The sequence below is a fragment of the Gadus morhua genome, chromosome 8 (genome assembly GCF_902167405.1).
Source record: "Gadus morhua chromosome 8, gadMor3.0, whole genome shotgun sequence".
Taxonomy (NCBI): Eukaryota; Metazoa; Chordata; class Actinopteri; order Gadiformes; family Gadidae; genus Gadus; species Gadus morhua.
In genome coordinates this window covers 2,665,539-2,692,513 of record NC_044055.1, presented here as the reverse complement: position 1 = coordinate 2,692,513, position 26,975 = coordinate 2,665,539, and the positions used below count along the sequence as shown (strand labels likewise).

At 44.9% G+C, this 26,975-nt stretch overlaps 1 protein-coding gene across 2 annotated transcripts; it reads left to right on the top strand.

Annotated features, from left to right (window-relative positions):
- Positions 1-439: 439 nt before the first annotated feature.
- LOC115548787 (kinesin-1 heavy chain) lies at positions 440-26,975 on the top strand. 2 transcript variants are annotated; one of them, XM_030363630.1, is made up of 26 exons: positions 440-813; positions 5,505-5,592; positions 5,855-5,928; positions 6,158-6,262; positions 6,374-6,422; positions 7,276-7,331; positions 7,417-7,504; positions 7,853-7,977; positions 8,970-9,074; positions 10,415-10,560; positions 12,306-12,454; positions 12,872-13,059; positions 13,886-13,954; positions 14,962-15,168; positions 16,605-16,748; positions 17,197-17,385; positions 18,432-18,549; positions 18,720-18,775; positions 19,348-19,454; positions 20,200-20,301; positions 21,237-21,297; positions 22,045-22,116; positions 22,383-22,487; positions 23,288-23,504; positions 23,940-24,072; positions 24,435-26,975. In XM_030363630.1, the coding sequence occupies exons 1-26, from the start codon at positions 685-687 to the stop codon at positions 24,436-24,438; spliced, it is 2,886 nt and encodes a 961-aa protein (XP_030219490.1). In that variant the 5' UTR covers positions 440-684; the 3' UTR covers positions 24,439-26,975. The 2 variants fall into 2 exon arrangements, with proteins under 2 accessions (XP_030219490.1, XP_030219489.1); XM_030363629.1 differs by having other exon boundaries at positions 441-813; positions 19,345-19,454.

The following is a 26,975-nucleotide window of genomic DNA, read 5'->3' as shown; positions in this document are numbered from 1 at the left end:
TGAGTCTAAGGTTTTAAAGGATATCCCTTGCTGTTTTAGGGAGTGGTCAGAAAAATCTGTTCTGCCACTTGTGGTGTGGTCGGCAATGGCAGTCGTCCAATATGGGCGGATACAATTAGATCATACTCTTAATTCTGAAACAATTCAATGTTGCTGTCAGAATGTTTAATATAATATTTTGTTAATGATAAGAATAATAAAGAAAAATAAATCACACATAACGGTTGCCATACATTAATGATATTCTCCCCCACTTCTTTATGTTATGATCCGTTCTCTAATAAAATAAATACGTTGAAATAAAATATATAATGTGCTACTCAGTTTCTTCCGGACCGCATTGTAAATTGTATACCTTAGTTAGCTAAGCCTAGTTACGGAATAGTTATTGTTTTAAAACGCATTCATTGTCTGTGCCTGTGGAGGTGACGTCATTGTGATCCACATACACAGCAGGAGGGGTGAGGTGGCCAACCCAAGGAGCGATCCACCGGTATCATGGCTTCCTAACAGGAAAGGAAGTGATTTAGTGGGAAAATACTGAGTTTCGTATTGAATATTAGCGCAAATACAACATTTGCGTGACCGTGAGGGTGGGTAAGTGGGGCTTGGCCTCCCATTGCGCCCCTAGATCCAGGATCTAGTTCAATTAATTTGTAAATTTCCATTCCTGCACCGTGGAAGATGGCCGACCCGGCGGAGTGCACCATCAAAGTGATGTGCCGTTTTAGGCCCTTGAACAGCTCAGAGGTAACCCGAGGAGACCGGTATATACCCAAGTTTCCTCAAGGGGATGACACGGTCGTAATAGCGGTAAGTTGTTTGCGTCTTGAACGTAGACCTGGTTTTAGCCAGAAACCGCTGTTGTAGTCGGCGGAATTTAATCTGTCTCGGAGGTAGGGTCGTTAGCATTTTAGCTTCCGTGCTAACGTTAGCCCAGTGCTGACCTGTGCGATCTCTCCTAATTGGCCCTTCGCTGTACCCAAGCGTCGGCCATAAACAGTGTCTATTTTAGAATTTAATCGGACGTATCCTTGGTATGATGCGTATATATAATCGATTGTCTTTTGGACATCACGGTCACAGAACTAACTAATACCCTGCATGTCCCAAATGTCAAGTTCGCGGTTGTTCTTTCGTGGCTAGCGAGCTGTCATTCAACGATGCAACACACAACGACTGTCCCTGGTCGGTGATACTAAGACTCTGGATGTCTTTACTATCATTCGATGTCACTGCTACTATAAACATAGGGCGTCGATACAAAGTCATACTGGTAACCACGCAGAAACAATAACGTTACACTGACAATGGCTGATGTGAAGTGCTAGCTAGGCCAGCTGGTGGCTTGACAGATAAGCTGGCCCTGGCTTGCTAGTCAGCTAGTTCCACACAGCTCACTTGTTAACCATGTTGGCGATATGGAAACCACTGAGTGCCTGCGTATTGTGCATCCTACATCTAGCGGTGGCATCGATGAGATGTGGCCAGGTTTGATTAATCGCTTGCTGTCACATATTCCGATTGCCTTGAGGAACGAGTTTTGAAAGCAAGTCGGTGGTCTAGTAATGCATTCCATTGAAGTTACATTTGTGTTCACTTTACTTCTACTAATCCCACTACCCTTGTGACACAGACCTCTAAAAGCGTGATTAATGAAACGTGACACTGCTTCATTGAGTCAACGACGAAGACATGCTAATTACTGTTGATGGTGGCTTGTTACTGCACAGAAGCCTTTGAGCGCCGTTGATATTGACAAGGGTGTGGGCTGGATAGTCTTTTAAATACGAAACTAGGGCCTTAAATTAACCTTAAATTACAATTTCCAAGTAATCTATGTGGCTGTGTTACAAAGAAAATTAGAAAGTTACCAAGTTCGGTTAACACATTCTTGAGTGTCATAACTGAGTAGTAACAATCTAGCCTCTTAAATATGGTTACACATTATGTGTCATGGCAGAAACCCGCCCTGTTTTGCATGGACTTTGGTGTCGGACAAAGGGATTACACCTCAGGAAAAGTAACAGATGAAGCACTTGGAGCCCCTTACAAGATATAAATATATGTCTTTTATCATGCAGTGACATCCATGGAGTAAACCTATCATTGAATTTAGCTGATAGCGCTTGGCCACAGTGGACCCATTCATTCAACATTTTGCAAACAAAACAGCCTGTGCGGATATCATTTAACAAAGAGTCTTCAATAGTTCTGAGTGACAAAACGCCCAAGCTACTGCTAGCAATCCCAGCATTTGGACCGGGCCACGCATACCATTGCAAAACCCAAGTCGGTACGCCTTTTAGATATTCCCTTAATCCCTGTGCACATTGTCAAAGACACAAGTGTTGGTGGCAAGGGGCCCTGCTAGTATCTGCTAGCTCAGCTGTTGGAAGAAGTGGCGCACTCACTGTACGCATACATGGCAGTGGCACAGGCCTTCTGGGTAATCCCCTGTGTTCTATCGCCTGGTAACCAGCTGTTCCTCCAATCAGGGCAGTGCTGGGCACTGGTAGATTCCGCCTGATTGGGTGGGGTGATGTTGTGATTTGTTATGTTGATGTATGTTGTTTTGCACTATTATTCACCATGACTGACTTGTTTTGATCCCGGCTTTATGCACCCTGTGTTAGGCCTGATGCCCAAACTGCCTAATTTCTCTTCCCTAGCCTGTATAAACATTTACAAATCCACCTTTGCCTGAATTATAGTGAACAGAATCAACATTTGTGTCCTTGTTCCCTTTGTCTGTACTTTCTTGACTGTTTCCTGAAGAATTGGGGACATCAGAAAAAAATAAAATATAGAGCTATGACCAAATCTACGTTTAGTTTCTCTTTTCACTAACGAGTCCGACTATATAATAATTGTGACTTCCCACTGGACCCATCTGCATGTGTAATCCCTGGGCAGGAAAAGAAACTTGTTTAATCAGAGAACACGCCCATCAGCACAGTAGAGTGACTCCTTCCATATTTAAACTCATTGAGAAAGAAACGGTACGGCTCAGCTCCTTTCATACCTGATATGACGATGAAACCAGTTGAAAGGAAATTTCAATTGTCTATTTGCAATCTTTGCTATGAAGATGACACCTAATCTGGCATTAGAATATCGATAAATATAGCCCAGCTTTGCTGCCATGATTCATAGTCTCCCTTCCACTCGCAAATATTTCCATGTGGTGCTGTGTTGCCTGGACATGGATGCAACTCGTCACTATAGGAAGGCTGGGCCGCATGTTGCCCATGGGTCAATTATTCATGCACCCATTACTGTTCCCCCTGGGCCCGCAGACAAAGGATGATGTCGTTGACCATGGAGTTCACACACTGCTGTGTCCTCCGTGAGATGATGGTAGATGGAGATAACCAGAGAGGATATGGCTATTGGCTAGGTCTAGTTGGTGAAGTGAGAGGAGGGCGCCTTCTACTTAACTAGTTACTGAATGTTTGTGGAAGCAAGGATTGTAAAAAATGATATGGTAATATTTATTACTTAGTACTATTATCTAAGGACAGGCCTGCTTTGTCTGCCAACAATAAAACAGTTGGCATCATGTTTGATTATATTTTTCTCTAACCTTGGAGTTTCCTTAACCAGGCAATTAAGCAATCTTCTGTTAACCGGAAATGACAATGATGTTTGAGGGACGCCATTGAACCAGATATCCACTAGAACTGCAGGCTGTGAGTTGAGATGTTTCAAGATCACAGTTGGATCCTCAAGTGGCCATGTCCTGCATATCATAAGCAATTCATCTCAACCAACTCTTGCCATAAAGTAAAAGCGTCCCCAGACATGAGCTAATGAATAGAGGGACTAGACAGCTCTTGGCTTCCTCTGCTCGGCCATCCTTAACGCAGTGCGCTATTATACACGCATACTGCATTTGATGCAAATGTGTGTATATATATATAGCCCAGAGAAAAAGTAAAAGTCTGCCTCTGCAATTTCAACAATGCGCTATTGTCCACAATTAGCTAAAATAGTTTGACCGCTCGGCTATCCGTGCCTTGACTAATGGTGCATCTGCATCGCTGCAGGTTGGGTAGATCAGACAGTAGCTCAGCTGCTTTTTAAAAACGGAGCAGGTCTGGCCAGCTCGGGTGTGTACTGCTGTCGCCAGTGTTGGCTATGACTGGTCTAATGACGTATGGAGGAATACATTTTGAAAGGGGCAACGGCCAGAGCTTTGTGTTGGCAGTAGAGCGTCGGTGCCTGCTGGCCACTGTGGACAGAGTTTCTTTGTCCTTCTCATGTACAAATGACAGTCAAAGACACGGTGGATCTTTTCCAGGGCGGTGCACTTCCGTATCCGTGCATGTACCTCAGGCAGAGGATGATATGGGGGATTACACTCGGAAAATGAATTCATCCTCTCGCTATCGGTCACACAGTCAGAGCGGTTCAAATAGTTTGCTCAGTATTTATAGTCCCTCCGCTGGTGACATTGACTCTAATGTTCAGAACGTGTTTACTAGAGGGACGGGGGGGAAGAGAGACAGGGCCCCTCTGCAGTGAAATGCAGGAGGGGACGTTTGTCTGTGTTCCAGTTCCCCCCAGGGTGGGGCCTGGGTTAATTTATACAGGTGGTGGTGTGGTCATCTCGTGACGGTTTGCTGGGTGCCAGGGTGTTCATGTCTCTGAAAACCAGGATTACTAAGGGTGTGGCAGAGAGGTGTGTGTGTGTGTGTGTGTGTGTGTGTGTGTGTGTGTGTGTGTGTGTGTGTGTGTGTGTGTGTGTGTGTGTGTGTGTGTGTGTGTGTGTGTGTGTGTGTGTGTGTGTGTGTGTGTGTGGTACATTGTTGGCCCCATTACTTCCGAGCAGGCTAGTGTGATAGGGGTGAGGCAGGTGTTTTTTCAAAGCGAACCAGCCGTCCGTCTCCTTCAAAACCCATGGAAAAACTTGATGCATCAGTTTTTGTACTCTGCTGTAAACCCATCGATTCAAATCTCCCTTGATTCAAGTACAAAAGACACTCCCTGAAGAGCTTGTTTCTTTTTGTTGAATTGGGCAATGGCTAACATATCATTATTGTGATTATAGACCCAAGACTAGTCTTCAAAGACTAATCCTAATTGTAGCGATAGTTTTGATTACAGCCATGTTCTTATCCAATGTCAGTATTCTATAGAATACTCTAGGAAAAATGTTGGTTCTCACTTCTGAGGCTATCAATAACAATTTTATTTTTAATTGTATCTATTTTTTGTCAGATGAAACGATGAATCATTAGTTTCATGGTGAAAATGAATGTTTTGGTAACCAACATGGTTACCAAAACCAACCAAACCAACTTGCAATAGTTAAAATAGTCTGCAATAGTTATAAGACTCAGAAATATAAAATATTGGATAGTTGTAGTATGAGGGTTTTTAGTTATCATTATTTAATGATTTAATGATGGTCTGCAGTACCATGAAGAGAAGTGCCAAAAGTAAAAAAAAAAGAACTTTTGAAACAATGATCTCATACTGTCTACCTGTCTCTCTTCCAGAGTAAGCCCTACGCCTTTGACCGGGTCTTTGCCTCGAACACCTCCCAGGAACAGGTGTACAACGCCTGTGCCCAGAGGATCGTTAAAGGTGAGCTTTCTCCTCCCCTTTCTCTTCCGCTTTTCATACTAATCTTGTCCATGGTGTTCCAAGATTATATGATTTATATTGGCCTGATGAAGATCCTTAGAGATCGAAACGTGGCCCTTTTAATTAATCCACTTCTGGAGCATTTAAACAGTGTGCAGACCCTCCCTTTTCTCTTAAGATTATATGAAGACATGAGTTATTCTTCACTCAAAGCACCCTTGTGTTTGATTGACTGCTGCGTGTATGTTTGATGTACTTTAAGATGTTCTGGAGGGATACAACGGGACGATTTTTGCCTACGGGCAGACGTCCTCTGGAAAAACTCACACCATGGAGGTATGACATCTTCCTACTCTCAGCAGTGAACCATTGTTGCTGTATGCAGTAGTGTTAAATCTCCCAAATGATTTGTAATACTTCAGACGTTACCGTAGACCTTACTCTAGACGCATTCCCCAACTATAAAATATAGATTCAGACAATTGTAATTTGAACCCCAGTAGATGGTTCGGTCATTCCGGGCAGTCGTACCGTGTACCATGGTATTTCTTCCCCTCGTTTCCAGGGCCTGCTGCACGACACAGACAACATGGGCATCATCCCAAGGATCGTGCAGGACATCTTCAACTACATCTACTCCATGGACGAGAACCTGGAGTTCCACATCAAGGTCCAAAGAACGAGAGAATCCCGCACTTTACAAAGAAACGTGTTTGACTCTGAGCTCCGAGGCGTTGGTTTGGTTCATCTGTTAACCGTTTTTGTTATTTTTCTGTCGCAGGTGTCGTATTTTGAAATCTACCTGGACAAGATTCGGGACCTGTTGGATGGTAAGAGGCAAGGATGTGAGGGGGGGTGTGTACTTGTGCAATGTCAACACGTTTGATGTAGGTACAATACACAACCTCACTCATTGCATTGCTTGCTCCATGTGACTTTACTTTTTCCAGTGTGTTTCAACTAGGGATGCACCGATCCGCTTTTTTCACCTCCGATACCGATACCGATATCTGAGGTTTAGTATCGGCCGATACCGATCCGATACCGATATAGAAAAACAGCGCGAAATTATGGCTACAAACTGTACGTTTCATTGAGGGGAAAAGACTGGGATCATGAGACTTGAATTTTTGGAGGTGCTTTATAAGGTTTGTGGTATTAAAGCTAGAAGGTTTAGTACCACCCCTCGGGACATTTACTTTGCATATGTTGCATGTAGCCGTGGAGCTTGCTGGCTTAGGTAAAGTGAAATAGCTCCAGATAGCAGATCCTTTTGCTCGCTCCATTTTGCAATCACTGTAGGCTCCGCACGGCGTGTTGCTTGTTTATGACGTCACTCACAGCGCACAGCATAGAAACTGAATAGATCAGCCAATAGATGGATAGATACACTTTTATTAATCCCGTGAGAACATTTTCGTGGGAAATTAAATTATCAAAGCAGCATGGTAGTAGGAATAGGATTCAAGTATGTACATAAACGTTAAAAAAAATATATATTATTTATTTATTTTTTTTAAATATGGATCGGCCCATTTGTCACGATACCCGATCTAGAAATGTCTTCAATATCGGTACCGGTACCGATACAAATATCGGATCGGTGCATCCCTAGACTTTCAACCAGAAAGAGACGGTTTTGTTTCGTATATCTGACGCGTACGTTTTCCTCCCTTCTTCCAGTATCCAAGACCAACCTGTCGGTGCACGAGGACAAAAACAGAGTCCCCTACGTCAAGGTAACAGGCTCCGCCTCCCGTGACCCCCTTTCCCCCCCGCGTCCCCATACTTGTCCCTGACGTCACTGTGTCTTTGGTTTCCCAGGGATGCACTGAGAGGTTTGTCTGCAGCCCAGAGGAGGTTATGGACACCATCGACGAGGGCAAATCTAACAGACACGTAGCGGTCACAAGTAAGACAGGCTCACACCGGGCTCTCTCCTCTCTCGCTCTGCAGCTGCATCCCGTCCCCGGTTGTAGTTATGCATTTCGTTTGTATTGTGTCATTTTCGCTCGTCATCCATCGGTTGACAGATTATCGGAAAATCCTTTCGAAGTGCACCGTTCCCCATTTTGGGTACATTATAAAATATGTATTTCCGAAACGCACACCATTGTTTGATCAGGCATTCTGCTCAAGCAGTCGCGCCTTCATTACGGCCGGATGCGTGATGAAATGGGAACCATTGTTTTGATATTCTTAAGCCATGCTCTCTCGTGGCCGGCTCCCCTCTCAAGCTTGGGTGTGATGTGTTTCCCAGACATGAACGAGCACAGCTCCAGGAGCCACAGCATCTTCCTCATCAACGTGAAGCAGGAGAACACGCAGACGGAGCAGAAGCTTAGCGGGAAGCTCTACCTGGTGGATCTGGCTGGCAGTGAGAAGGTACGCAGTCGCTCCACAAGGCCGGAGCTTAGGGCCGCTTGATTATGGAAAAAATCCTAATTGTGATTATTTTGGTCGATATTGAAATCAAGATTATTCAAACGATTGTTTCTGTGTTCGAAAATATGATGTATTTATTCAGCATGTCTCTCCCAAAAAGAACGTTGTAACTGAGATCTTTGAAATTTCGCCTTAAAAAAATACACAATGTTCAGATAAAAAATAATGCACAGATATGTATCCGACTGTTCGATTTATATTACTTTTGTGATCGTTTGACGCTATCAAAATCGCCATCAAAATTCAATGAATCGCCCAGCCCTAGTGGAGCTGGTTGCTTGCCACACCGCGTTATCGGCTCTTTGCAAGTTGGAGGTCACACACATTCCGAGCCACCATCTTGAGGCTATTTCACGATTACAATCAGGGAGTTGTAGCAGCTAGGTGATTGGTTGTCTTTTGTTTTTTTATGAAACTTTGAGTCACATGATTGAAACACTCCTATATTTAATGTGGGGGACAATATAATGGACCTTTGCCCCTCATCTCTTGTCTATGATTTACCCAGCCATCTGCTGACCCACTAGCTTGACCCTCTCCCCCACCATGGACACTACTGATTTTCTATATTCTAATGATTAACCTTTACCTAAAACCGTTTTGCTTGTTATGCTTCCATTGTGGCAGCCATTTCACTTCTGACCAACCCTGGAGCATATTCCACATCGGCATAAAATATAAACGAATGTATTAACGTAAATATAGTGAAAGGCCAATAACTTGGGACGGGTATAAGAAACAGTATCTAGAGACAAAATAAATAGAACTAAAGATGTCTCCATTTCCATGGAAAGAGGTGTGAATTTCCTGTCGATTGGAGCCGGCGCTCCCTACAGAGGGGGAGTACTCCCAGGGTTGATCCCCAGAGGGTGGGTAGCCCTCTGGGGACCCCTGTTGTTCCCATCCACCCATCCTCCTGTTCTTATTCACAGGTCAGTAAAACGGGAGCCGAAGGGGCCGTCCTGGATGAAGCCAAAAACATCAACAAGTCTCTGTCATCTCTGGGGAACGTCATCTCTGCTCTAGCTGAGGGAACGGTAAGTTTGTGTGTCTGTCTGTCTGTGTGTGTGTGTGTGTGTGTGTGTGTGTGTGTGTGTGTGTGTGTGTGTTTGTATACATGCATGCATGCATCGTTTACGTTACGTGATGATGCAGACCAGCACACTTGACGAAGTCACGTTACGTGGATACAACGTACAACAAATGATAGTGCTATTTACTGATTCCCGTATGAAAGACTTCAAAATGCTGATCTTAACCGTTCCATTAAAATCCCACGTGAGGCACCTTTCCTAGGATTAAAGTCGTTTCAGGATTATACAAATGATGACTAAAACGAATCAGGTGGTCCACCGAAAAGCAGGAAGTAATGTCAGAAACTAGAGGAAAGTGGAACAGCGCAGCACACAGTGCTGTAGGTGTGTCAAAGTGCTGGCGTGTTTTGTAACCGCACACATGAGCCAGCCACGCGTGGAGTAAAAACAAACATTGGTTTATCAGGGTAAAGTCATATTTTATCCTCTGTAGCAGCCCAGACAACTACAGGCTTTTTATTCAGATGCTTTTGCCTCCGAGCTGTTGATCCAACGGTGTCGGCGGCTTCCGTTTGAGTCAATGTTTAGTCTGTTGTGCGCCATCTCTTTATTCGGGGCGCTTTCCCCCTGGCGCTTTCTTGCAGATTTATCAGCAGTTTTGGTTAAACAAGTGTTGTATTGTGCACTCGCTCTCTCCGTTCTAACTGGAAAAGGGCACTTTCGAGGAAAGTTATTGGCTCGTTATAGGTGTTCGGGCTGATAATCGATGACTCTTCTCCCTTTAACGGTGGCGAGGAGTGACTGAAACCGCTGTTAAGCTCTGGTCGGGTCCTCGGGTTTCACAGAGAGCGAGGCATGTCACCGAACCTGTTTGTATTCCGACCGCATGGTCCCCATGGCCCACAGCGTTTCACACAGATCATACCCCCATTACCTCAGCGTTTTGACCGCGGGTTAATGAGAGCAAGTATGCTGCGGGTTGTATCCCAATTCAAAGTCGTTTCTCATTGAGTTTGGCTCATTTAACAGCAAATAGGGTAGTGATGGAGATGCTCTCTGTTATAATGAGGGGCAACTAGTGAATAAGGGTGCATCCTTTGTGTGGCTTATCAAGGAGGCTTCCTTTTCCCACTGGGTTTATGGAGCTTTTCCCTTTAAAGGATACTGTCACCTATCGTTAGCATGGGTCCCTGAGGAGCCCCTTCAGTCTAAATTTGTAATAATGTGTGCATAATAGACTTGGAGCACCATTACTACTCTAGATGTGTACAGTAGCTGTGGCACACGTTTTTTACATTATCCTCAATCATCCTTGTGTGTGTGTTTGTGTGTGTGTGTTCTAGGCATACATCCCGTACAGAGACAGCAAGATGACTCGTATCCTGCAAGACTCCCTGGGTGGAAACTGTCGGACCACCATCATCATCTGCGCCTCGCCCTCCTCCTACAACGAGTCGGAGACCAAGTCCACGCTCATGTTCGGACAGAGGTGGGTTGCTAACAGCAAACCTCATGGCCATATTTCTGGGCACCAATATTTCCTATTTAAGCCTAAAATGTTGCTCCTGATTTCGACCAAAAGATAAGCTAGGGTTGTTACCAGCCTTGTGAAAGGGGTTTGGTACGTTTTCCAATCAGGTTGTTGTTGATTTGGAAAAAAGGCGGTTTTCCATCTAGTATAAATGGTTACCGTATTTTTCGCACTATAAGGCGCACTTAAAAGCCTTTTAATTTTCCCAAAAAACGACAGTGCGCCTTATAATCCGGAGCGCCTTATCTGACGAACACTTAGAAGGCGAACACACGTTCACCAAGTCGGGGAGACAGCGCCGGGCGACTTAGGCCACTATCTGCCAATGGATCGTGGATGCCTGGGCTGATATATCAGTCTCAACTCTGGTCCGAGCTTTCACGAAGGCAGGAATAATCACTGAACTGCCAGGCAACAGCAGCGACACTGACTCGGATAATGACGAGAGGGAGCCGGGCATGTTGGATGCCGTACTCGCCCAAATGTTCAATTCGGACACTGAGTTATTGTGAATGCACTACGTTTAAAATGTAGTTTTATACGTAAGTTGAACAATTTCGAGAGTTACTATATTGTGAATGCACTAACGTTTGATTTAGTGGCATCAGACTGTTTCTTTTACTACGTGTTTACTGAATCAGGGAAAAGTTCCCCTCCACGTTTGGGAGAAGAGTGAACAAGGCTGGGAGTTATTGTTAATATGCACATTAACGTTTGAACATCGTTACCATGGGAGTGAACGGAGTTGTCAGAACGCTTAATAAAGTTTGACTTTATCTGACTGTTTTGTTGACATTCCCTTTAGCACAGCTCGGTCTAGTCGATGCATAACGCAACCCCAGTCAAACGTTTGACTGCAGTATCTTTTATTTTATGCGCCTTATAATCCGGTGCGCCCTATATATGAAAACAGTTCTAAAATAGGCCATTCATTGAAGGTGCGCCTTATAATCCAGTGCGCCTTATAGAGCGGAAAATACGGTATTTCGTCCCTGACCGAAAGAAGGAAAACCTAATTTATGTGGTCTGTCCCCCAGGCTTCTGATGCAACAGTTTGGTTTGAAATGTAAATTCCAACTCCAAGCTTTTTATATATAAAGATGGATGGATAGATATAAATAACACTATTTAAAACCACACCTCCTGACCTGAGAACAGTTTTATAAGTTGAACTCGAATTCTCGCCGTTCACACTGGATGACAATGCTTTGTCATTGCATTTTTTTTATTGATTTCTACAGCTAAAGTTTGAGAGCTGGTAACTAGGGCCGCTCGATTATGGGAAAAAATCATAATCACCATTATTTTGTTCCATTTTGAAATCACGATTATTCAAACGATTATTTTTGAGTTTGAAAACATGATGTATTCATTCAGCACGTCTCTCCCAAAAAACACATTGTAACTGAGATCTTTGAAATTTCGCCTTCAAAAATACGCAAAATGGTCAAATAGATTTTTTTCAAATCTTAATTAATGTAAAGATATGTTTCCAGCTTTTCTGCTCTCTTTAAAACATTTAATGAAATTTTTTTTTTCTTTTTGAAAAAATCGATTATATTAGTTTTGTCATCGCTAAAAATGAATTGCCCAGCCCTACTGGTAACATTGAGTCCCAAACAACATAACGTCCGTTTGGAAAAACCCAAAGCCTACCGGCTCCTAACAGCAGTTCCTGGTGTCTTTTGCGCTTGTGCTTGCAGAGCGAAGACCATCAAGAACACGGTGTGTGTGAACGTGGAGCTGACCGCGGAGCAGTGGAAGAAGAAGTATGAAAGAGAGAAGGAGAAGAACAAGACCCTGAGGAACACCGTCACCTGGCTGGAGAACGAGCTCAACCGCTGGAGGAACGGTGAGAGGGATTCACTCGCTCGCTCACTCACTCACTCACTCACTCACTTGTTCGTTCTTTCGGGCCTGAAATTTCAGGACTACAGAGGTAAGGCAAAGTAGACTATAATGATTTGGCTAAACTATAAAACGCGACACTATAAGATGGAGAACACACCTATAACAACACATCTACATAGCAGAACAAAACATTCCGGATACACCCCAAACACCTCGTCCAGATTTGGTCGCTGCCATCTACGGAAGGTACTCGACCCCACGTTGCGAGTTATTAAGCCCTCGTCGTAGGAGAAGCCTGGAGGGAGTCCGAGTAGCCCACCGACACAGACCTGCAAATTACACAGACCCCGAGACGTCCAACTCAGTCAGGCTGACCTCCCCACCCCCCCACCCCTTCCTGGCTCTGGGTCCCTTTCAGGCGAGAGCGTCCCGGTGGACGAGCAGTTCGACAAGGAGAAGGCCAACGCTGAGGTGCTGGCGCTGGACAACGTGGTCAACGACAAGCCGGCCTCCACACCCAACTTGCCGGGCGTCCGCCTCACCGACGTGGAGAAGGACAAGTGCGAGGCGGAGCTGGCCAAGCTCTACAAGCAGATGGACGATAAGGTGAGGGGGGGGGGGGGGGGCAAATAAGAGTTGCCCAAACACCAACCCCAGGAGCACACGTACGTGTGCTCCTGGGGTTGGTGTTTGGGCAACTCTTATTTCGGGTTTCGCGGCATCGCGCGGAAGAGCGCCTTTGAACTTCTTCGAGGGAAAAATATGCTCCGAGAGAGCCAAAAAAGTTGTGGAATTGGTTGAGATTTTGAGTGTTTGTTCGGTCGGTAGAATATGCTTCTGTTCGCTGCATAGTCGTGCGGTGTTTCAAGGTGGTTATATTTAGGTGATGCAGTCATTTTTGGCGCAGCGCTGACGGGAGTTGCTGAAGCGTGCTCCGTTAATCATGCATGGGTAGTATCGCTTCCCCAGTTCCCCTCCCTTTTGTCTTGCTTTAGTGTGCACACAACGCACGTACGTTTGGTTGTTGTGAGTTGCCTGGAGTTCCAAGTACAAATCAAGGCAATTAACAAACGGGGTGACCACACTTCACCGTGTTGGTCACTTACTTGGCAATGCCGTGACTGGGGGGGGGGGGGGGGGGGGGAACAATAAACAACCCAACAAGCACTATTAAAAACGTCAACTTCCCAATTACATGAAGTACATAAACGGCAAACTTGTGTACTTCAAGCACCTGTGTTCAAGCACCTGGAATATTGAACAGCATCCCAAAAACAGAAGTAGTAATGTGTTCAACAATTAACTTTGCCTGACCAGTGCCCATGTACATGCCCAGATCCCACAGTGACGTATCGCCATCTGTGATGCCCCATCTGGGTGACAGTGGCTCCAGTGTGTTCTTGCTAATACCAGATGTTCTCCATGTGTCCAGGACGATGAGATCAACCAACAGAGCCAGCTGGCTGAGAAGCTCAAGCAGCAGATGTTGGACCAGGAGGAGGTGAGCGATTATGTACTGTAACTCGGCCTATACAATTAGCATGATGCTGGTACGGCTGGGTGATCTCTTGTTTTGTTACAAATATTGTGTCCGTGTCAATAGTTTCTTAAAATATGTAGTAGTTGCATAGTCATTACAACCGTTTTTTTTTTTTTTTTTAGTTTTCACATTTATTCAAATGTACAACTGCAACTGTTCTGGAGTCGTGCTTGCTGTCGGCAGCTGTCATTTGAGGCTAGAGAATTGGGTCTGACATCAGTGGGATGTGCTTCAGCACGTGCTTACGATTTGCGAAAGCACTAAAATGGTAACAAGCGCCATAGTTTAAAAATAAATGGCATCTTTGTGTTGCAACGACTGGAATCCGATTGCAGACATTCAGAGTAGAATAAGATTAAGGTCGGGGCTCAGACGCAAAAACATGAAACACGATGCTCCTCGTTTGAGGCAGCGGATGCCAGATAAACTGCTGATTTTATTCTGTTCTGCTCGTATGCCTAGCCTAGCCCACAAACAAAGAGTTATGAAAAGCAAGCTTGTGAAGGTCATAATTCATTGCCAGTCCACTTCTCAAACAAGACTTTAACAGGATTTATTAATGGACTTAATATGTTCAAATCAAGAATGATTTGAACATATTAACATATTATTAACCGCTATGCGGAGAGGTTTAGCTTTCTCCCAAATAGATTCTAACCCTTATTGTAAGCTTGTATGTGTTTTTGCACAGGTAGTTTTAATAAATGACGTGACATTTAGTTGAAATGTATCTGCTTGATCATTTCAGTCGGTCTTTCATTTTAAAGAGTGATCATAACTAACTCAATCCCGATTGTATGAGGTGACCTGAGAGTAGGTATGGTAGGTATGGTGGGACGCACTATCTCAGATATTCTCCTTTCAGTGCACCCGTTGGTCCTAGTCTTGTTCTTAACTTTAACTCCAGTGCGCTCCCCAACAGCACTCTAACACGGCTCCTCATTCGAATCCCCCCCCCCCCCCGCTAGCTCCTGGTGTCTTCCCGCCGTGACCATGAGAACATGCAGGCCGAGCTGAACCGCCTGCAGGCGGAGAACGAGGCCTCCAAGGAGGAGGTGAAGGAGGTGTTGCAGGCGCTGGAGGAGCTGGCCGTCAACTACGACCAGAAGAGCCAGGAGGTGGAGGACAAGACCAAGGAGTTTGAGGCCATCAGCGAGGAGCTCAGCCAGAAATCGGTGTGTAGGAGGGGGAGGGAGATGGTGGCGATATCATATGTATGGTGGTGCCCCTTCTTGCCTTCATGTCAGTGTCTGGGTCAGCAAGTTTGTTCAGGCAAACTATCGTGTGTGTGTGTGTGTGTGTACCTTCATCCATATATGGAACCTGAAAAGTCCTGATGTGTACTAAATGTGTTCTTGATTGAGGCTAACCGTGTACACGGATAGTAAATCATAACCGTTTAGGAAAAATAAGTAAACAATCACTGCGCTATTTTTTTCAATGGGGAATCTCGACGGTCCATACTTTCAACATAAAGTTTACATACTTATAATTCGAAATTCGTCCCAGCCCTTATACCACAGATACTGTAGGGTCTATAGCAGGGCTATTCAACCTCCTTAACAAGTGGGCCGAAAAGGAAAACCACTGGGGGTTCATGGGCCACACGGAGTAAAACTACGTGAATAAATCGCTACAAATAAATCGTACTTAAATTAGTGTTAACTTAATATATATAATACTACTACATGGAATAAACTTGTCAGACGCATTCCTTCCTTCTTGACTTTTAATCGTATCATTATAAAAGATTTTGTTCTCACATATTTTGGACACGTATTTAGAATTCAACAATGTTGTTTGAATCATCACAAAACAGAACTACTGTACATATGAGACATTTTGAGCCAGTGAGTCAGTGAGAAAGATGCACTGCCTTGTTTGCCTAGTTTGGCTCATCCTGAGACACTCATGCAGCTTCTCATATGTCATGGTCCAACGTGCCCTTGTTCTGATGGCATTCATATGAGAAAAGCTAGAATCACACGTATCGGTTGAGCCAAACATTGTCAGAATAAGTGATGCCAGTTCCTGATTGTGGGATACTGATACTGGCTAGTATCACCGGCTACACACAGAAACCTGATTTGCATGCAACTATGTTTCTCCTTTATTTTATTTATTTTTTGCATGCAACCTCTTGCGGGCCAGAAAAAATGTAAGAGGGGCCGCATTTGGCCCACGGGCCGCTAGTTGAATAGGCCTGGTCTATAGCATATAACCGCGTTTTCTGATTACAATTTAATGTAACAGTAAGCTGACAACATCCTAATTAACACCGCAACAGAAAATTAACCACACGGTGATAACCATGGCAACCGGTCAAACTAATCTTCGTTTTGCGATCATTCTGATCGCGCATCCGCCGTGTTGATAAACAAATAATCCCCCCTATAGCGCGACTGCGGTCCACTTTAAAAAAAAAAAAATCATTAATTAATAAAGAAAAACGGTTAGCCGTGTACACGAAAAAAAAAGAGGTTGTGTAACCGTTTACAATTTTTTGTAACTGTTCACACCCCTCGTTGAGGCAGATCTTCTTTTTTTAAAGCCATTCTGTGAATAGCCAATGGCAATGTTTAATCAAACGCTCTTCCTCTTTCCCGTCCAGACCCTCCTCACATCGCTGGACTCTGAGCTCCAGAAGCTGAAGGAGATGTCCAACCACCAGAAGAAAAGGGTGACGGAGATGATGTCGTCGCTGCTCAAAGACCTGGCCGAGATTGGCATCGCCGTGGGCAGCAATGACGTCAAGGTACTTAAAGCACGGGCAACGGGAACACTTTTGGGAAGTCGCAGTTGTCACGTCAAAACATAATGTATTTATTCAGCATGTCTCTCCCAAAAAACACTTGCTAACGGAGATCTTTGATATTTCGCCTTAAAAAAAATACACAAAATTGTCAAAAAGAAAATGTTCAAATCTAAAATAATCTACAGATATGTATCCAGCTCTTCTGCACTTTCTATAAAACGGTTAATAAAAAAGAAAAGAAAAAGAAAATTCGATCAAATTAGTTTTGTGATCGTTTGACGCTGAAATCGAAATCGTGATCGAAATTTTGATCGCGATTTCGATTTCAGCGTCAAAAAACTGACCTGTGAAAATTTCGAAAGAATGACAAACACCGGCGGACCTTCGGTAGAAAGGGACCGTATCGAAAGGTGCCAGCGAACCCCAATGACACCGTCTCTCCCTCCAGCAACACGAGGGCAGCGGCGTGATCGACGAGGAGTTCACGGTGGCGCGCCTCTACATCAGCAAGATGAAGTCGGAGGTGAAGACCATGGTGAAGCGCTGCAAGCAGCTGGAGGGCACCCAGTCCGAGAGCAACAAGAAGATGGACGAGAACGAGCTGGAGCTGGCCGCCTGCCAGCTGCGCATCCAACAGGTGAACACCCCGACGCCGTACCTTAGCCGTTACCGCTAATAGTGATGGTAGAGCAGTGGGAGGCTAGTTGTTGTTGTTGTTGTTGGAACCTTACCCACATTCAAAGCTGGAGATCTTGAGAGGGTTAAAACTATGTGTAGGGAAGCGGAAACGCAACCATAATAGAAGTAGGGGTGTAAATCTCTGGTTTCCTCACGATACGATATTATATCGATTCATTGGACAACGATACGATATTTGCCGATATCAAAAGTCTGCCGCAATACGATTTCGATTCAGGGGCATGCGATCGATATGAGACGATATCATATGCCCATTTAACACAACCTCTTACAATCACATCAACTTAATTATAATTTCATCATTTTATTTCTTTGCTCTTCCGGATATTTAAAACAAAAACAATCCATTTTTAATACAAATAATAAAGTGCCACATAATTGCATTTAAGTGCCAAAGGTTTTTTATGGCTTAAATTAAAGAGCCTGTAATGATCTTTCATTTTGAACGTAGACCATTCCCAACCTATCTGTGTGGATAGTTTTCTTCTAAAAACAAAACATCCCTCAGAATCATCTTGGCTGTTAAGATAAGCCTTCCGTGTTGCCAGATTGGGCAAATTTTCCAGCCCGATTTGGCTACTTATAATCACGTTTGGCTGGAAAAACGGGACATATGCCCAATCTGGCAACACAAACCGAAACTAGACATCCTCGCGCTCACACATGTGCTCGCTGTTGCCTCGTTTAACCGGTGAATGGATACGAGCGGCTTGGCGCTTTGCGCAGAAATAGTTTCACAAACACCCGCGAAAGGAGATATATACGGTAATAATAAAAGCGTGTAATACAGCGATATGCATCGATGTTTGGGCGTTGCATCGATGCAGTTGGATCGTTCGCCAATCAATCGATGTATCGATCTACATCGATTTATCGTTACACCCCTAAAAAGAAGTTGAGGCTGCACACGTGGCCTCACCTTTGCTGACCCGTGAGAACATTGTTGGTGAGCCGCTGACGTGAACGTCTGTGTTTGTCGGCCAGCACGAGGCCAAGATCAAGTCCCTGACGGAGTACCTGCAGAACGTGGAGCAGAAGAAGAGGCAGCTGGAGGAGAACGTGGACTCCCTCAACGAGGAGCTGGTCAAGATCAGTGCCCAAGGTAGGGTCTGGTTACAGGGGAAAATACTTGTTTTGTTCGGTTTGATTATGATGAGCCGCAAATACATGCCTGTGTGTGTTCCGTTCGATTCACTACAGTCCCACTGGTATTGATTTGTGCTCCGTGTCTGTTATTGCTGTATGCTGATGGGGTCTGTTGTCCTTCTGCAGAGAAAGTTCATGCCATGGAGAAGGACAATGAGATACAGTCTGCAAATGAAGTCAAGGTAAATGAGATCCCCCGAAGCATTCGGTCGTCCTAAGAGATGGGAATTGTTCATTTGAATTAAATCGTGGAAAGGCGTAGAACTGGCATTGCTTGGAATGTTTAATAGTCTGGAATCGAGTGGAAGTCTATTTTGGACTAGAGTTAATAACAAGACTTAAAAAATAAAGAGTGATTCAATTGATTGTGTATGTCCTGAAAAGCCTGTGGCCCAAGTCTCATCCTCCTCTGGTCTGCCTGCCTGAGAACAGGGTTGGGGCTAGGGAGATGAGACACAAGGAAAGGGAGAGATGCAGAGAACTTGAGGAAAGGCGCCCTTCATAACTCCAAAAAAAGTTTAACAGAAAACAAGACTATGCTGTTCCAATCATACAGCTCTTATTTGAGAGAGAGAGTGAAAATGAGTAATCATCAGGAGTGCAGTCTTTTCTTTAAGACGTCACCTCGGACAGGATAGCGGTATCGATCCGCTTACTGAGACCCAGTTATATTTCGACACCCCTGGTATCTGTGTTGTGGGTGCATGTGGGTGTGGTATTGGGGTGTCAAGCGGTGCTGTGTTCTGCCCAGGAGGCCGTGGAGCAGCAGATCCACTCCCACCGCGACGCCCACCAGAAGCAGATCAGCAGCCTCCGGGACGAGCTGGACAACAAGGAGAAGCTGATCACCGAGCTCCAAGAGTAAGGGAGCCATGACGCTGAAGGGACCATTGTCTTCTTCTGTTTTATGTCGTCTGTTTTTCTTAATGTATATTTTATATGGAACTTTATGCTACACTCTTGGCCAGGACTCCCTCGTAAAATAAATTCTGAATCTCAATGGGATTATTCCTGGTTGAAAAAAATAAATATAGAGGCTTTACTGTAACTAAAGGACAAGCAGGCCCTCCCAATACCAGCCCCCCCCATCTCTCTGCACTAATACCATTACCGTCGTCCAGACGTACTGTAGGATGTCCCAATGGAACGATGGGTTTAGTGGTACTAGTGCTGTTTGAATAGTAGGGATAGAAGAAGTATCCCAGAATGCATTTCGATTTTCATTTGAAGTACAGCACAACGAGAGGAAATCAAATGTATGCTCTATTACCTTGAAGGGACACTTCATCCATTTGCATTAAGCTTTGCATCGTTAGAAACCCAGTCATATTTGTAATGGTCTTGCATCATTCCTTAATTTTCCCCTGAGACGGGAGAGATCCGTATCTACCTCTAACACTCCCTGCTTTAAATGACACAAAACGAAACGTCATTACGGTCAGTGCCCTTTTATGGTGTCTCTGAGTCGCTTTAAAACGCCAAGTGAGCCCCGTTTGGTGTAGTTCCTTTGACCCCCCTGGAGAACGGCTGCTAGGCCATGGTGGGGGGCTCATGATGATCAGCCTAGTGGATCCGTGTTGTTGACGGCCTCTCTGCCCTCTCCCAGCCTCAACCAGAAGATCATGCTGGAGCAGGAACGTCTCCGGGTGGAGCACGAGAAACTCAAGTCCACCGACCAGGAGAAGAGCCGTAAGCTGCACGAGCTCACGTAAGACACACGCACTCCATCCCACACTCACACTCACACTCACAACCACACTCACACCCACAACCACACTCACACTCACACTCACGCTCAGCCTCAGACGAGCATGCACGCGTGAGCACATTCACACACATACTCATTCTTTCTCTCACACATGCATGCAATCATTCTGTCTTGCATGTGCACTAGGGCTTTGACTTTTGCCCAAAAATCATATTCGAAGTTTGTTTTTTTATTAATATTAATATTTGAATATATTCGAATATTTATTAATGATATTTTGACAATTAAATGCCTTCAGTAAGACCTGGATTGGGCTTCGCGAGGTTTGTTTACCGGCGTTGCTATGGTTACCGGTCTTGCGTGTTCCGACGGTTTATTAGGTTTCTAATAAATCGCTGTCTAATCAATACTTCATTCACTGCCTCTTCCATGGTCATTACAATATTATGCCTGCCACTAACAGGTTCCAATATTAAGGGCTGCCTAATATTTGTTCGAATTTTGATTTATTTTTTGATATTCAAATTATATTCGAATGAAGAAGTTTGGAGTCAAAGCCCTAATGTGCACACACAAACTCATTCAGCCTCTCGCACACAAACATGCACACATGAGCACATACACACTTAAGCAAATATAATAGAATATAATTATCTTTATTGCATGCGCTCACTCGTTTTCTCTCTCATTTGCACACTCGCGCTGATTTTTGTCCCTCACACTCACAAACTCATTCAGGCTCTCACACACAAACGCACACACACAAACTTTCTTATTTATTGCCATCGGTGTGAGGAGCATAACTATGCAGTCGCTGCGAAAACTATTAGCCAGAGGTTGTGTCCATAAAAATGTAATGATTGCGTTTGGTTTTGTAATGGCCCACGGAACAATGTCCTGTTGCTAAGCCGCGGCTGTTGTTGTTGGTTGTCCAGGGTGATGCAGGACCGCAGGGAGCAGGCTAGACAGGACCTGAAGGGACTGGAGGAGACAGTGGTGAGACACACACACACACACACACACACACACACACACACACACACACACACACACACACACACACACACACACACACACACACACACACACACACACACACACACACACACACACACACACACACACACACACACACACACACACACACAGGACCGCAGGGAGCAGGCTAGACAGGACCTGAAGGGACTGGAGGAGACAGTGGTGAGTCACACACACACAATGTGTGTGTGTATAATGGCTCATTTAAATGCTCCAAAGTGTATAGAGAACATTGCCGTGGGACACACACATCCTCACACACACACACAGTGTGTGTGAGGGTGTGCGTGTCCCACGGCAATGTTCTCTATACACTTTGGAGCATTTAAATGAGCCATTATACACACATCCTAAAGCACTGTACCAACACGGTTGAAAAGGAGGAGCAGAATGGAGTTCGTGCCGCGCCTCTTTGCGGGATCGCACTCAATGAAATGGTTTCGTATTCCTACTAAAGGAGTGCAGCTCTGCACGTTTAAAGTTTAATTCACCGACCCAGGCTAATAACTCTGCGCAGATCTGCTGTTGTACTGTAATTGGAAAAAAGGAACTTCAAACCATAATTGAGGTTTTGTGATTTATTTGAACGCCCAACCCCAGTGCTGTATAGGGCTGCCGTGCGGTAGAAAGGCCACCACGGCTGATAAACCCGAAGCATGAATGAAGACTCCCAAGCTTAGGTCTGAAGTTGTTTTGTTCCTGCAGGCTAAGGAGCTGCAGACTCTGCACAACCTGAGGAAGCTCTTTGTCCAGGACCTGGCTACCAGGGTGAAGAAGGTAAAGCACATCGTCCACAACCATTCATCTCCCTTTGACCGTGTACTAGACAACAGGCTTGGGAATATCTTCAGAACTGGCCCAGTAGGAGCTGAATGAAACGGACTGTCAATAGACTCTCCATTAGTCATACAGACAAACAGAAAATGAATCGAGATACATCAAGAGGGTTAGGCTTGGTCCTTACTCCAGGGTGTGTCTGGTCTTGTCCCGGTTAATAGATGAGTTCTCTTGACTGTGAGCGTGTTGCGTGTGTGTCTCCGCAGAGCGCTGAGATGGACTCGGACGACACCGGCGGCAGCGCGGCCCAGAAGCAGAAGATCTCCTTCCTTGAGAACAACCTTGAGCAGCTCACCAAGGTTCACAAACAGGTAAGAGACGACGAGATGGTCCGTGCACTGAGAACAGACGCCGACGGTGTCAGTTCTCCACTCGCCTCCCGCCACCCATCTCATCCGATCCGTCTCTCCGTTTTTGAACCACAATCTTCTTTTTTTTTAAGATTTACTTTTTGAAGGTATTATCCTTTCTTTTTGTAAAGTGAGTACGACAGGATTTAGGGCGGGGCGATATGGACCAAAAGTCGTATCATGATATCTTCAAGCAGAATGTCGATATATTTCTATATTTGTTGACGCAATCTGTGCTGGACATTCAGCCCAAATTAAACGCAAATTAAATTATATAGATGTTGACGATAGCGTCTCGTTCCATATCTCGTTTGAAAAAATATCGATATATCGCCCAGCCCTACCAGGAATGTATGGTACAGAGGGGGGGGGGGGGGGGGTAGGAATCTAACCCCGGTGGCTGTGGTAAGGAATAGGCCTTAATTGTACTCGCTCTACCCGGTGAACCACAGGGGGCGCCCCTGAACCTCAAGCTCATCGTTGCTCTCACGGCTACTCAAACGAACAATGCATAAATGCCTACAAGCTGGATCCGTATCATTATTACTTATCTTGCGAGCCGGAGGAATCGTTTGCCATACAGCAATGGTTTAATCATTTTTGACACAAACATGATTTTGAGACAACGGAAGATACTGGGAGGGAATCATGAAAACGTAGCCATCCCTGGTGTGGAGCCTGTGTCTTCGCCCCCTGCATAGCTCTCAAACGTGTGTGTGTGTGTGCGTGTGTGTGTGTGTGTCTTTGTCTTTGTCCCGTAGCTGGTGCGTGATAACGCGGACCTGCGCTGTGAGCTTCCTAAACTGGAAAAGCGTCTCCGCGCCACGGCCGAGCGGGTCAAGGCCCTGGAGTCGGCGCTGAAGGAGGCCAAGGAGAACGCCGCGCGCGACCGCAAGCGCTACCAGCAGGAGGTGGACCGCATCAAGGAGGCGGTGCGCGCCAAGAACATGGCCAGGAGAGGGCACTCCGCCCAGATCGGTAAGCGACCGCGCGGGGGCCACGGTGGCACCAGGCTGCCGCTGGCTGTCTGTGGGACTACCCCGTGTACTAGATCATCTGCGTGAGATAAGATGGTGCTCGATGGTAATAAAGGAGTTCCATTGATTAAGGAAAGCCCGTTACAGCAAGGCAAGCGCTGCAGCAGAAGGTACAGCACAGTAGGGCCGTTTAAGAGTAGAAGTACCGAAAACACGTCATCAACATAACAGAAGTTTTCTTCTCCTAATGGGTATCCGGCCACAAACAACACCGTTTATTTTCTAGGCATTTTAAAAGTGATTATGCAGAGTGAAAATTGTGTCCATTTCTGTGGAAGGCGATTACCTAAGCTTTATGTATGTTTTTTTTGTGCCCCGCCCCGCTTGAACCGGCCGAGCGTCGACATTGATCTGCGTCTCTTCTCCTCTCCCTCAGCCAAGCCCATCAGGCCCGGCCAGCAGCCCGTGGCCTCCCCCACCCACCCCAACATCCACCGCGCTGGGGGGAGCTTCTACCAGAACAGCCAGACGGTTTCCATCAGGGGCGGCGTCCCCAAGCCGGAGAAGAAGTGAGTTGAGGGAGGGCGCTCGTCCTCTCCCCGTCAACCTACTCTCGCCTCCGTTAAAGTAGCGACGCATGTGAAGTCGATTTTTTTTTTTTTACATTTTTGAATTGTTTGCTGGTCTTTGCTGTCATTGCAATGGGACAAGCGTTTTGTTTGCACTGAACATTTGAATGCCGTTTTACTTAGATTCGTAAGGCTAGATAAACAGGCCTACTGATGCCGTTGCAGCGCTCTCGTGCCGGCCTATTTTCGTGTTGTCACAAAATACAAAAATAAGGAAAAAATGTCATTGATCCTTGACGTCAGTCTCCTCCTTCTTTTCTCACGTTTGCCATCCTGGTCTCTCCCTCTCTCTCTGCCTCCAGCTGAAGAGCAGCGTAACAGAAGCCAGCGTCGACCTCCACCACCACCTTCACCGCAGCCTGTCGCGTCAATACAGCAGCGTTGGAGTCCTGCAATATAAATATATATATATAAACACCCCTGGCCTGTACAGCTTCACCATCCCCACCCACTCCACACTTCTCTCATCCCCTTCTGTCTCCCGACGATGTAATCATCAAGAAAATAACAAAAAACGACTCCCAAGTTGTTGACTAAAATTCACCAAAACGTCACCTGCCACACTCATCGGCCAGAAAATACAAACCAAACGCAGTCTTTGTTCACGCATACCCTGATCTGACCGTGTCGCTTCCTGGGTTGTTTTTTCTTTCTTTTCTTCATTCATTCATTCATTCATTCATTCATGCATCCATTGCACTGGTATGTTGTCATCTGTCGTTCGTTCATCTGCACTGTGCCAAGGTGAATGTAATCGGTAGCGGGGTTGGTGTGCAAAACACAAACGTCTATCTTATCTATATTACCCGTGCCGCTGCGAGTATAGCTTGAGTTTGGCTAACCTCTGTACATTTCACGAAGGTTGTTAACCCACGCTACCCCCCCCCTCCCCCCGGATAGATTTTACATGCTTCTTTAAAGAAAAAAACAAAACAAAGCAACTGTTTTACAAAAAAAAAAAACTAGATTGAACACTGAGCATTATGTTTTTGTTGGGTCTTGTACCGATGTCACTTTGGCCGTACTGCTCATTCTTCCTGAATGTCAATGGGAGTTGGGGGAACGAAGAACAAAAAGACGCCAAGACTTGCAACAGAGTAGATGTATTTAACTAAATACCTGTGGAGGCCAATTGTTTTTATCATTAAGTTAAAATATATATACTCGTTATTGGTGACTTCACAAGAAGGATGTAAAAAAAAAAAAAAAAAAATTGAAAGATGAAAACGTCGGAAAGAAGGAAAGAATGATCCAGTTAAGCAGAGAGAGAGAGAGAAAGGACATTACCTTTTTAGCACAGCCTTTCCTAGTAGCTGAATGTACCCAACCGTACTTCTCCATGAGGTTTACTATGCCATTTTACTGGACACTATTTATATCGGTCACACATCGGAGCACATAGAGCACAGTCATACTGACTGAGATGACACAAACACCCACACACGTATGTTTGTTGTCCTGTCCTAGCTAGTAAGGTGCGTCCAACATCCCCCCCCCCCCCCCCCCCCCCCCCGCGCGCGCTCTCTCGGCTTGGCTGTGTAGTGGAGGGCTTCTGTCTGTTGCAGTCTCTACGGTTTTTATAAGTGTTTCTTTTTGCTGCAGCATCCACGTGCTGCAGGGAAGGCTGTTCCTGCCATGTCATGTTGATTGGGTTGATAAAGTCATATCAAGGGTGCCTCGCGTTGGAAGAATCATTTGACCCAAAACTGCCCCTGCTTTTTTCTGTTTTGTTTTCTGAACGTTTTTTTTTTGGGATTGTGTGCCCCTTTTGTTGTATATTGCAGACTTGTTTTTGCTGGAGTTATGTACTGTATGTGTTGTGTTTTTTTTTTCGGTTTTGTCGTCTTTAGGTTGATGTGTGGAATTGGGATTAATATGTCATTGGGCAGGCTGTCCTTGATTGACAACACTTTTGCTACTGATCAGCCAATCAGATATGCAGGGTCTCAGTCAAGGCAGGGGTTAATGTTAAATATCTTGTATCGTCTTCAGGAAGGTTTATTTAACTAAAAAGCTAGTCAGGGGTGTAGGATTCTGTTTTCTGATTGTCTTTATTGCATTGTTTTTAAAATATTGTTTCCCCTCTATGCTTTTAAATATTATTTTCACCTTTTTTTTTTTATGCTATGGATCCCATAAGTATTTGCAGAAACAAACATCTCTTGCAAGCGCAAAGTAAAATCCCAGTTTATCCGTTAAGGGAGACGTGTGTTTTAGTCGCTAGTGCAACAAGCTCTTCGTGAAGTAGGCCCATATAGTACTTGAGGACGGCTGATCCCAGAACGACACACTCCATATGTGGCTACTTTTTAAGAGCGATGAGAAAAAGCTGCTTCCAAAGCCCGGGCAAGGAAAAATGATTTGTAACCGATCTTCCTTCTGGGGTTGTCTTTTGTGCATCGGGTTGTCTCCGACAGGAAGAAACCGGTTGTCCTGTCGCGGCTGCTTCTTCATCCATGTGTCCTAATAGAGAATGCCTATCTTTATCTTAAACTCCTACAAATACTGGATATGAAATTTGGAAAAGCATTGTAAAAAAAAAAATACGACAAACATTGTTCTATGGTGTTCACCAAAATTTAAATCGTTTGCGTTAATTCTAAAAAACAAAAATGTGTAGCCACCTTTTATTACTGTGTAATAGTTGCTCAATTTGTAAGACAGTTGTGAGGATTCCGTCAGTGGACAAAGGTACTGGATCATTCCGAGAGAGCTGGGGCTCAAATAGCAGGGCTCAGACTTTGAGGGGGAAATGGGGAAACGTTTAATGAGATCACCGTTTTGGATTGACTGCATGATGTAAATGTATGTGTGATTAAATAATTATGAGAAAACCCTTTCAA